We start from the raw sequence: 13,270 nt of genomic DNA, 5'->3' as shown, positions 1-13,270 counted from the left end.
CAATAAATGAGTGGCATCTCAATGAGACTGTGTGTGACCTGGATTAATGGTCCCATCACCATCTACACGTTCTTACCGGACAACCTGTGGAGATTGCAAATAACATTAATAGAACCATCATCTAAGGGTTCATTCATTAAGCATCACTAAGGTCACAAGTTTGGTATCCAGTAAACCAACACCTATCTTACAATAGTCTTTGTCATGATGGACAAACTCTGACATTTTAAACCTCAACTGGGATGAAGACTGATCCTTCAAAACAAGCCTTGGTCACATGCAATAAAATTAATACACTATTGGCTCAACATTGTCTAAAGATGTACCATGTTTCATTTCTTATGAAATGATGTTTTTGTTTGTGTGTGTTAGAGGTCATTTCTTCTGGACGCCAATTCCTTCAATGTTGTCAAACACTGAGCTGTCAGAGGGCGTATAATTTCACCAAAATACCCCCAACAGTGCCAAATGATCCACCCTATACTCTCACCGTGAAAACAGCTCTTGCTCTCTTTCCAACAGAGCTCCACTTTTGGACAAATGGAGGAATGACTCATGTCACTGTTGTCGTTAACACTTGAGTGAATAAATAAAAGCTTAAAATGCTGCTAATGTCAGTAGAACATGAAACAAACACTTTGTTTTCCAATGTGGTGTTTCTCATCTCTTCAGGAACTCAACATACTGCATGAAAGTGTCCATGTCGATGACCGTGGAGGAGAGGGATGAGGGGAGATGCTTCAGCAGCAAAATCCGACATCTTGAGAAAGCTGAGATAACCCATAGCAAAATGATCATCTGTCCTGATATAGAAGACTATTTGGCCCCTTACAAGCAGCCACAGATGACCTGGTATAAGGTACGACACACACAGAACAGTTTAGAGGAACCATATCTGAGTATTCTGTACACTGTTGTAACCCCTCAGTCTGTGTCTCTTGTCAGGAGTGTGAACGGGTCGAATGGAGAAGCTCCATCTCCGTTAACACGACGCACATCTGGATTCCTGAGGTGCAGGAGGGTGACGGGGGGAATTACACCTGTGAGTTACAGTATGGATCCAGACTGGTGCGGCGGACAACACAACTCAAAGTTACAGGTAGGACATGATGGATGGATGGATGGATGGATGGATGGTTGGACAGTCCAACAAAGAAAAAAATGATATCACATGTAAGCTAGCCCTATACCTCGGAAAAAACACCTAACTACCCTAGATGAATCAGGACTAGCTCCTCAACCATAAGACTTAAATGCATATATCTGGTATCATTTGAATGGTAAGATGCTAAGGAATATGAATACGTTGTAAGTAAACTAAACTATATCACAATGGAGATTACAAAGGAGAAACCTAGTATATCACCTAGTAGGAAATGGGCCTGGGTGAAGTATTTTGACAAGAACATAGATTTGTGTCAGTGTGAGCAGAGTGTGACTGTAAAATGTGAAGTTTGGATCCATACTGTATCAGTAAAATGTGAAGTTTGACAGCTCTGTTTTACCCGCTGTGTCTGTGATACAAGGTGTGTTTAAGGTGTGTTGGAAAGCTTGGAATTTGAAGTTTCCAATGATATCAAGCATGATATTGTAGAATTATGAGGAAATCATGGCGGATCTTTTGATCACACTTGTTCTCGTATTTATGAAGTTTATTACGATACAACTTTTTTGTTAAAATACTTTGTAATGAGACGTAGTTTGGACAACATGCTGTTGTTTACAGATTCTGAAAGCTGGAGACCTCAGCTTTTCAAAATGGTACGGCATGCACATGTTCTATCAATAAATAATTCAACTTTTTTGTAACTACACAACAGGGTACGACCTGTTTTGACATGCTACCGGGTCATCGGGCTTTCAAGTATTCTGATTTGAGAAATATCATGAAAAAACATGGATAAGAGAATACTGTTTATTTTACGTATACATTTAAGAAATCAAAATGTGTTTTGGCATATGATACCAACATGAGGAGAACATGTAGCCTTAATAGCAAGAAATAATATATGGTGTCTATTTGCATGGATTGGTGGATGGATACATCGAAGATGAGATGGGATAGGGAATGATACGATGGGATTGGATGAGTTGGGACAGGACAGGATACTATACAATAGAGTGAGAAAGCATTGAATGGGCATGATGAACACGACAGGAGAGGGTAGGGTTGGATAGAAAAGGACTGATGATGATAAAATCAGAGCAAAGCCTATAGTTACCAACCTTGAGCTAGAACCAGCCACGGGACCCTCACCAGAGGACCTCAGGCTGCAGTCCTGCTCAGAAAGGGTCAGGAATTCACAGATGTATTTTGGGGCTAGGCCTAATGTAGCCTTAAAAGTAATGAAATCGATTCTGAAAGCCAGTGAAGGGAAGCTAACATAAGGGTGATGTGATGGGTGGCTGTGTCTCAGAGGGTAGAGCAGGTTGTCCACCAATTGGAAGGTCGGTGGTTCGATCCCCGGCTGCCCCGGGTCACATCTTGAGCAAGACACTTAACCCCAAATTGCTCCCTAAGGCATAGCCATCGGTGTGTGAATGAGTATTTAGATTAGATCCTGATGGGCAAAGTTGACATCTTAGCAGCCTCTGCCATCAGTGTATGAATGTGTGTGTGAATGGGTGAATACTGACATGTAGTGTAAAGAGCTTTGAGTGGTCGGAAGACTAGAAAAGCGATATATAGATGCAAGTCCATTTACCATGTGGTCATGCGTGCTTGAATTTGTTAAGATCCTTGCTTCTGCATTTTAGAGCAACTGCAATCGAGAGCGAGAACACTGACGTAAACGTGAATAAATGGAGTTAAGGTAGTCCGAAAGGCACAATAAAAGCATGGATAACTTTCTTCAGGTCAGGAGATAGAAAGGTCAAACAAGATCTCATTTTGGAGTGGTGATTTAAGTGTTTTATGGTTGTGATGTCACTCCAAGAGTACAGTTTGACACATACACACACACAAAGACACATTTTTGGTTGTATATGCGACCAAAATGGTCGCTCTCTGGAGCTCTCTTTATTATATATTAATTCAATCATTCTCAATTTTTACAGATTTGATTAACTATATTTGCATTACACCATTCCACTCAGAGTGGTTTTGGGTAAAGTGACAAATCAGAGAAAGAGGAGTGGACTTAAACCGTGGCAGGAATATGTACTGTGCCTGCTTTTAATATATACAATGGATCTCTCAGTGACTCCAGAGCATCCATTATTTTGACAGATGCCTAGACTCAGCAATACATCATTCATCATTACTACAGCACTTTTAAAGTTTCCTTTTTGTACCTAAAACAACCGAGTGCATTTACATTTACATTCATGGCACCATTTTGTGTATTTGTATTTGTTTTATTCCCAGATTAAATTTACATTGTTTCAAGCTCCAGTGGCTTTTGACTTAACTTTGACTCGACAGTACCATCTGCACTTTGCTGTTAGGAGTTTAAGCTGCCCTCCATCTGCACTTCTGTACTATGAGTGTGTGTGTGTGTGTGTGTGTGTGTGTGTGTGTGTGTGTGTGTGTGTGTGTGCACATGCCTGCTTGTGTTTTGTTGTTGTGCCTTGTGGAATATGCATGTTGGTGTCTGTGAGCAATAACAACATAGTGTGCTTATTTTCTGTGACGCACACACACTGTAACATGCACAGTGCCTTTGCTTAACACATTCAGACACGGTTTGGCAGTGCTCGCCCTCACATTCACACACACACACACACACACGCACACATAAACAGTGATTTTGTAGTCTGACATAATGTGATGAGCCATGACAAGCAGCACAGAGTGAAAGTGGATACGCCTTGAACAGTATCCTTTTAGAGTCGTCTGTCTCGCATTAAGTGCTCCATATCTCTTACATTTTGTGTCCCAGAACCAAAGTCAGGGTCTTTTTCATCTTCCACTTTGTGCCGGTTCAGATGTACAGCATTCTTTTGTTGAGTAGAGTCGATATAGAGTCAAACAGACATTGCTTCATTTGTCATGGAATTATTCAGAACCAATTTTCCTCAGTTCCCTTCATCCACTCTCCTGTGGAGAAAAAAATGGAAATCACATTTTAATAATAGTTAATAATAAAAAAAAGTTTCTGTTGGCTCCCATGTTGAGTTGTCACATTGGAACATCTCTTCGATTGTACTTACAGCAGTGCTGAACACTGACAGGGATACATGTTCATATTTTTAAGCACTGGCACCGCGGGCCACCAAGCCCCAAAATTTGGTGGCCTAAGCACATTTTTGGTGGCCCAAATGTAAACTTATGTAAAAACAATACAGAAAATGCTATTTATCGCAACTTAACACAGCTTTCCTTAACTTGTTCTCTTACACTGTTTTAGTGCACACACTACAAAAGATACAGTCTATGTTTTCACATAAAAACACAATTCAAATGATTAGGAAATAAATTATTATATTTTTATTTAAATATTTGATTTGATTTGATTGGCATTAGTAGTTAAATTATGTATTCTAAGCTGCTTAGAGCTAGTGTTAGGAAGTTAAACAGGGCATAATTCCACCTCTAATATCTATTTTATATTGCTTTAAACTGAATTTATTCAAGTTTTTCGGCAAAAACTAAATTTTACAAGATTACATTTGAACGCATCGTGATAACATTATAATTTACCTTTTCTCAATACAATTTTTTACTTAATAGAGCTTGAATGCCTCATAATGGAACCTCCATTAGCTGTTTGCTCCGTTATTTAGCCAAGCAGGAGTGTGCTGCCAACTAGAAAGCAAATGCCCTCGATTCAACCTCACGAATCAGCCGTTCCTCATCCATTGCAGCGCTTTCAATGCAGCTAGTTAAGACACTCCGATAGAAAACAATGCAATCAGACTGATTTTGTCGCTGACGCTCGCTCACGTCGCATTCACATGGACACCGTACTCTCATTGAGACACACAGTCTCCTTCTCAAGAGAGACCTGATAAAACCTAGTGGTCACTGGGGGCTAATTACAGGGGATATTTGGTGGCAATTGTGGCCACGGGCCATGGTTAATGTTGAACCCTGACTGTGATCAGATATGATTGGTTTCCTAATACTGAAGGATCAAATTTCTCTTTTGAGAAAATGTATCTTTCTGTTGCTTGTTCACATTGACCATAGCTGACAATGCTGTTCATATATATGAACAATAATAACTGGACAAATGTAATTACAACTCAGCCAAAAGATCCCATTCTGGCAATAAAAGCCAGTGAATAAGATGTTAAGGGAAACTGCCGTCGTTCAATGCTCTTAAAGTCCTCTTTCTCTGAGGATTCTAATTTTATCAGCAGAAGTAGCCAAAACAATCTATAAACAAAATATAGTATAGCCTATAGGGATGTTAATAATTAACCGTTAACCATTAACCAGCATTAGGAATTTTAACCGGTTAAACGGTTAAAAGAAATATTAAAAATTAATCAAAAAGCTGAGCAAAACTCAGAGGAGCGGCTTGTCACTTAAAGGAGATTAGCCGGTCCACCTTAAGAGCCCAGCTTAAGAGAGTCTGAGCCAGCGTTGCAAGATACAGGAACTTGGCTCGGGTCTTGAGGGGTTGTAACATTTATTCACTGACAAACTGTACAAACACTGCGCTGCTACGTCCACAGCTATAACGCCATCGACAACCCCACACTCACCGCCGCCCCACACACAGTCTGTCAGACACTCGCTAACGTTGCACCACGCTGACACACCGTATGTGTGTGACAACGGGGAGCACGAAGCCACCGGCAATGCTACATCTCCGAACTTAGCACAAACCAAACAGACACAGTCTGTCCGACACTCACTATCGTTACGCCGGGCAGACAGAGTAAAGCCGAGGCCAGACCAGCCGCATCACCAGCGTGTGGCGGCTGCGTTACCTGTTGTTTTTTATTTCGGCGTCCGTGTTAACAGGTTAGAGCAGCCACACGGCCTGCGTGAGACGCGCGTCTCGTCTGCGTGTCAGCTACGCAGCTATTTTTGACGCGAGCTGCGCGGTTCACAGCAAAAACAGACAGTGAAAGTGATCTGTTGACTGTATATTGACATATCTGCAACGTTACTACCGTTTCGATCTCTATATCTGTAGAAAATGTTATGGAGAAAAAAGTAAAGTAAAGTAAAGATTTATGTTTAAATCAACACTTCCTGCTTGCATTTCAAAATAAAAGCCATCAAGCATTTTTTTCTGTGGACAGAATTCCTTCATTTGTTAACACAAGGCTTTTATTCTGAAATATGTGTGGGACAGTGTTGTAGAACATGCAGTGACTTGCAGAGCCCCATGAATGAATATAGTACGGAGTTTTACTTGTCGATTATCACTATTATTTACAAATTACGACACGTTTCCTAACCTTTCTCTGTCTAAAATAAATATAAATGACATTTATAATTAAATGAAATGGCCATTATGAAAGGCAAACTCTATGTAGAAAGAAAGGGCTGGCAGCAGCAGCTGCAGCAACAGAAACGCAGCAGAAACGCAGCTGGTCTGAACACCCGACGCGTGAATCACGCAGCCACCACATGACGCAGCCATGCAGCCGCCACGCGATGTTCATGTGGGCGGTCTGTCCGGGGCGTAACATTACAGGCAGACCGAGTAATGTTACTTTGGGCAGACAGAGTAATGTTACTCTGGGCAGACACACAGCTGACAACTGGGACTTACACTTATCGGGAAAGTGGCTGCATGTGTCCCCGACAACACACGCAGAATCGTGGCTGCTACAGTAACTCTCCCGGACGGGTGAACTGGGGACTCAGTTGTCTGTTTTGCACATACACTGCAGCTGGCGCATCGCTGCATAGGATGCACTCATTTTGTCGGTTAACTGTTAATAATCGGTTTACGGGGGTCGGTTATATAAAAATTTAAAATTAGCATCTCTTATAGCCTGTAGGAATAAGTTCAAAACAGCACTTATTACAGTTATTACAGTTGAATTACACATCAAATAGCACAGATGCCAAGGTGATACAAATCAACAAATTCCAGGTACCTGAAGTCAGGAAAGGAATCATGTTGAAGGGGATAAAAATAGACAAGGGAAAACTGATTTCTAAAGACAGGATGTGGGTGCATCTCATGCTCCAAGGGGGGAAAAAACTATGCAAATCTGTTCAAAGAGATGTATTATGTCATCGGTCTTAATTTACATTTTACGCAGTAAATTATCAGATTTACAAATTTTGACCTGGGATGTTTTATCATCATAAGGTACACAACAACCAATATAATGACACCATACTGACATACTCTCCATCAGATTGATTGCTCTAACTATACACTATTAAGTTTCATTATGTCCATGTGTTGTTTTTGGGGTCATTATCCGATAAGTTACAGAAATGAGCAGGGAGGCATACTAACATATGGGGACAGACTGACTCAGTGACCAATATAAGCATGAATGAACCAAGATGTGTGTGTGTGTGTCAGCCTGATGCTGCACACGCTAAATGCTGTGAGGCCAATTTATCTTGTCCTGTTTAGGGAGCCAGAATATCTCTCCGACTCTTATTACTTTCCTTCCCCGTTCAGCCTCTCTCTCTCTCTCCGTTCCTCTCTATATCTATCCACATTTAGATCTTTGACTCTCTCTGTCTGCCTCTTTTCTCTCCATTTCTACAAACATACACACAGAGCTCAGGGCCAATTCCCTGGCCATTCCAGGCCAATGCTCATGACCCACGGCAAGATTTGTGTGTGTCTGCGTGCATGCATGTATATATACATGTGTGTGCATCTTTGTGTAATATTTACTATGCCATGGTGCTTCAGCATTGTAGCAGCAACATTTGCTGTAGTAAAGAATCCATCTACCTCACATGGTAGGAACAGGGATTTCTTTAACTTCAGCTCAGTGCTTGTGACAGCACGCTTCCACTCTAAATGATTCCCGGTGAAACCAGCCCTTAAGACATCTGTCAGTGTGTGCCAGGCCTTGGCTAAACATCTTTGTCCTTGATCCTGTAGTTAGGTCTGTCTCGCTTGGCAGCAGGTTTTATCGCCGTGCTTTCAACATTAAATGGAGATTAAAGTAAAGACACAGGCAGAGCCTGCAGATCAGCTGCTGGCTACGATGTTGATTCCAGAAAAATACACTTAGCTGAAAAGAAGTGCTGGAAATAGACCCAAAGTTGGCTGAGAGATTGAGGAGAAAAACCTGCAACGGGGAGGATATGTTCTAAATGTCACACTCTCAATGTGCTTCATTCAAAGCTTCTTACTGTTAGTTTTTTAAACATTTGCAGCTTTTAATTAACCGCTGCACCCGAGGGAAGTGTTCACTTGGTAAAGCTGCGGTAATCACTTGTGTTTACAATGCTGTTCACACTGTCAATGCTTAGCCCTGGGATGTTCTGGGGTCTAGACTGACTGTGCAACATCCAGGCTCGCTGTGCTCCGTTGCTTGTCCCGGGCTACTGAAGGCTTAAACACTTGAATTCAGTTGCTGAAAATAAAGTAGAATTAGACATATCGGAGAGGTAGCTTTCTTGCTAGTACACACATTTAGATACTGAGAACAGTTGGAGGAATGAAGACAGACAGCAGTCCAGAAACATGACCAGATGACAAAGGAGTATGTCTTCGAGCACTGTTGGAGAATGTGCTGCAGCTCAAGTAGCTCCAGCAGTTGTGTGTCAATAAAAAGCACATTAATCAATAGTATGTGTTGATATATATAAAGTGTTAATTAGGGCTGTCAATCGCTGCAAATGTTTAATTGAATGATTGTCCATAATTAATTGTGCTTAATTGCAAATTAATCTTACATTTTTTGGTCTGTTCAATATGTATCTTAAAGGGAGAGTATTGATAGCATGTGACCTGTGCCACAGTGTCAGAATTTGAAAACCCCTGCTCGAGCCTAAGCGTGCACTCTGCAGATGTATCGTATTTCCCCTGATATAAGATGACCCTAATCATAATCAGATGACCCCCGCCCCCTCTGTTTTCTTTGGTTAAAATGAAACCTGTAATATCTCTATCATAGCAGAGAGTAAATCCCTCATCTAGCTGCTCCATCACTCATTTATTCACACCTTCTCCTGTCAGGCTCTTGGAAGCATTCTAAATGATTTTCTGTGGCTGTTATCATTTCTCTGACTGTCTTTTTGAGCTCTGCATCATGACGCTCTGTGACACCAGTGATTCTTGGCCGCCTGACAGATGATTCAGTCTGTTCCGGCACTAAAGATGGCGGGGGATGCTTTCGACTCATTTTGAGTCGTCAGGAATTAATTTCCTCTGTGGCAGCAAAACACATTAGACGAGCCGCCAGAAACTCCTGTAGGTTAAACTAGGCTGACTCAACACTTCTAGGGCCACGGCAAGCCGAGACTAGAAAGTAGAAAACGACAGAGGGTCAGCGTGGACACGACCTGCACCCTCACATGTTAAATCCAGCGTGGTAAACACTACACATCCAGTAAGGGATGGAAACACTTTGGGTTTCACACATTGACAGAAAAAGCAGAGCTAGACATCACGGCTAAAGCTGCATGCTAACTCTGTTATGGACAGGAAACGTTATCGTATCGCAGTAACGTGTGGTCAAGCCAGCCGTCACTCTCATCTCAGTGGTCAAATCAGCCATCGCTACAACTGTAGAGCACCCATATACAGACTTTTATTTTTTTGGCATTTTCAAGCCTTTATTGATAGGACTGTGGAGAGATTCAGAAGAAGGAGAGAGCAGGAGCGACATGCGGAAATGGCCACAGGTTGGATTGGAACCTGGGCCGCCGTGGTTAGGACTCAGCCTTGTTATATGGGCGCCCGCTCTACCAACTGACCTATTGGGACGCTTTATACCGACATTTATGTTGAATGCATTCAAACGGCCCCGATGGAGCCGACCATGGATGGATACAGAGAACGGAGCTGACGGGAGAGCCAGAGACGGACTTGACGAAGTTAGAGGAAGTATACATATGAATATATCCGGTTTTCAAAATAAGGTGCTCACAAAGGGAACTGTATATATACAAAATACATATATATGGAAATAAGATTGATTGGATTATATTCACCAGAAGTTTAAAACATTACATGTCCCTTACAAATTAAAAAGTAAATACCACTAATCTGTGAGGGAAATGTCTTTATTCTTTGATTTTTGGGTTACTGAAAAAAAATAAAAATAATACCTGACAATGACTGATATATTTGACTTCAGACATCTCTGACTACATACATGCTGGAAATCAAACATTTTCACTGTGTTAATGTAGATATTTTCCAAAGTAAAAGTCCCTAGAAGTGTATGATTCAACTTTCAACAAAAGTTAACAAAAGTCACAATAAATTGTAATATTGAAACGCAATACTTAAAAAATTGCAATACATATCGAATCGGCACCCAAGTATCGTGACAGTTTTGAATCGGGAGATAGGCGTATCATCCCAGTCCTGCTGTTCCAAGACACTGTGTTTTTGTCTGCTGCTGTTTGGCCTTTTTATGTGTGTGTGTGTGTGTGTGTGTGTGTGTGTGTGTGTGTGTGTGTGTGTGTGGTTGTTAATAATGCTGTGTGATCTCTCTGGTGATCAGAGTACAGAGTCATATAGTATCACTGCTGTAGCCTGGAGGTGTGAGGGGGGGATAGCCCCTGAAATAGATCACACAGCGAGACACACAAAAACACTAAGGCAAATACATGCACACACATAAACAAATGAAGCACATGCACGGTCTGCTGGGTAAAACCGATCTGATCAGGTCAAAGCGGGGATAACTCCGGGTCAGTGGAGGAGAGATGTGGGGAGAAAACAGAGAAAAAAAACAGGAAGGGAACTAGGATTCAGAAAAAATGTAACAATGAGAAAGAAACAGGAAAGAATGACTGAGTGAAATCTGGAAAAGGGGGAATTAATGGAGATTCTGTCTCTTGTCATTGTGCATGTTTGCATTCTGATGTTGTTCATTTAGCTCAAAGCTGTGCTTAAGTACAGCCTCATGGAGCCGTTAGCGTGGCTGTAGACTCTTCTAGTCTTGTTATATCTCAAGTTTCAAAGTTAAGCTCCAGGGAAAGATTAACTTCAAAATATAGATAAAATGGATGTAAATTCAAACTAAACTGAAAGATAAATAGACTGATGGAGCAAAGGGGGCAGAGAGATGTAGAGCTGTTCGTCACTCTATCACGTTATTATTGGATAAAGTAGCAGTGTGTAGGATCTGGCGGTATCTCGGGGTGTGGTTGCAGATTGCAACCGACTGAAGCCTCTCCTGGTGTAGCATGTAAAAGAGCTACGGTGTCCGACGCGAAAACGCAAATGGCCCCATCTAGAGCCAGTTTTTGTAAGAGTAGCATATCATTTGTAGCAGAGCGGCGATGACTAGAGTGAGTAACATTATCGACTCCGGCCCGAGCCGTTCTGGGCTACTGTACAAACCAACACGTTCTAACTCCCAACTCCTCAAATACCGCCGCTTGATCAGTGCCCCTCGGCATCGGAGATCAACGCACGGGGTACCCCTCTTGCATTACTTTTGGACGGACCAGGGATGGCGTGTCAATATACGCTCGTTACATGCATAGTGTCCTTTCAAAATAAACTCGTGGTTGACGTTAGCTTCACTGACTAGCGACTCTCCTGACTCACAGGACTGACGATACCAACAAGTCATGTGACTAAAGACTGGCGTGACAAAATAAGTAAACTTTTAGTTTCACACGGGACATGAACACCGGCCTCCTGGTTGAAAGTCTTATCTTTGTTTGACCCATCCGCCCTGAACAGACTCTCACGCTATTAATACTCCGACCATTGTATAACGGCGCGGGGGGGGTTACATCGGAGTAAGTTGAAAACCCAGTTCGTCACATACTGTTACTAAAGGTTGCCTCCTTGTGTTTGTTTCCGATGCCGAGGGGCACTTACCAAACGGCGGTATTTGACGAGTTGGGAGTGAGGACGGGTTGTACAAACATGGCGGTGCACCATGGCGGACTCCGTGGAGAGGACCCGCTCGCTATGTAGATATAAACTGAGGTAACGAAAACACAACAACACTTATTTTCAGGTGATTATACACTAAAGAAAACATGGTTGTGAATATTATATTCCATTTCTGCCAATAATTGTTACACTCTGTTCCCTTAATGAAACACTAATGAGGAAACCACAGACACATGGAACACATTGCCTATAATTAAGACGTCATTAGTCTGAATTCATAGATAAAGGTCAGAGAGCAAAGTCAGTGAAAAGATAGATAAAATCATATTCTTCAAAAAAAAAGTAAGGGAAAATATGTTAAGAAGTTTAAAATGAAGTAAAAAAATGAAAATAAGTTAAAAACTTTGTTAATTCAAACTGAACAATTTAAATATATCAAAACAAATGAAAATGGAGGTTTAATGAGACTAAACAAAATAGAAATCTTCCATTAAAGCCAGGTGTGATCTCTGCACTTAAACCCGGATTTCCATCATTATCCGAGGAATTAATTCTGCTCTCTGAAATGATCAAATGATAGATTCTTGGAGAAAGCTAAAGACCTTTTTTATTAAAGGAAGTTTGTGCAGACAGACAGACAGAGGGAGAGTGAGAAACACACAGACTGAACTCTCTTTATATCCGTCATGTCCCACAGTGAAGAGCTCCATCAGCCCTGAGCTGCCTTCAGGAGCAATCTGCTACCTACCGCACCGCACCGCAGCTCTCTCTCTCTCTCTCTCTCTGTGTGTGTGTGTGTGTGTGTGTGTGTGTTTGCCCGTAAGCCTGCACGTACCTGTACAAGCAAGAGTAGGAGTATTGTGATGTATCTGAAGCTGTGTGTGTGTGTGTGTGTGTGTGTGCTCTTGTCTTTAAGTGTGTGTAATACAGGGAGGAAATCAGAATGTGTGGACAGCTGGTTGGACGTGTTGGGAAACAGATAATAAAAGCAAACCGAGGATAACACTGAAGGCACGTCTGATGTTTTGGTTTGAATAATCTGTCACCAATATGTCTTCTTAAAAAGACGTAAGTAATCTACTGACAGACGGTTAAATGTAATAACACATTGGACTCTAGAATTACAATATAAGTGGGATCTACATGAAACCTGATCACAGATATGATGCACAAGTTCTGTTCAACTGAGACCAGACTGACAGTAAATGTCATGTGAAAACATAACCAAAGAAGTGTAGGCCTACATCGCTCAATTACTCCAGCAAATATTAATTTAGATAAAAACATTGTTGATCAAAGACTTGTTTAAAGGACTCATCCAGATCACTAACTAGTTCATGAGTTTAAAGGTTTCATTT

The 13,270-nt window shown here is 41.5% G+C and overlaps 1 protein-coding gene across 5 annotated transcripts in view; it reads left to right on the top strand.

The window, feature by feature from the left end:
• Nucleotides 1-13,270, top strand: part of il1rapl2 (interleukin 1 receptor accessory protein-like 2) — a 566,284-nt gene that overhangs the window by 375,431 nt on the left and 177,583 nt on the right. For all 5 annotated transcript variants that reach the window (XM_074647724.1, XM_074647727.1, XM_074647725.1 and 2 more), the window contains exons 5-6: nucleotides 673-859; nucleotides 946-1,099. In XM_074647724.1, coding sequence (XP_074503825.1) covers nucleotides 673-859; nucleotides 946-1,099 — 341 coding nt within the window. The remainder of the gene's footprint in view (nucleotides 1-672; nucleotides 860-945; nucleotides 1,100-13,270) is intronic.

Source organism: Sebastes fasciatus, chromosome 10 (assembly GCF_043250625.1).
Source record: "Sebastes fasciatus isolate fSebFas1 chromosome 10, fSebFas1.pri, whole genome shotgun sequence".
Taxonomy (NCBI): Eukaryota; Metazoa; Chordata; class Actinopteri; order Perciformes; family Sebastidae; genus Sebastes; species Sebastes fasciatus.
Note: the sequence above shows the minus strand (reverse complement) of the source record. Positions and strands in the feature narration are given on the sequence as shown.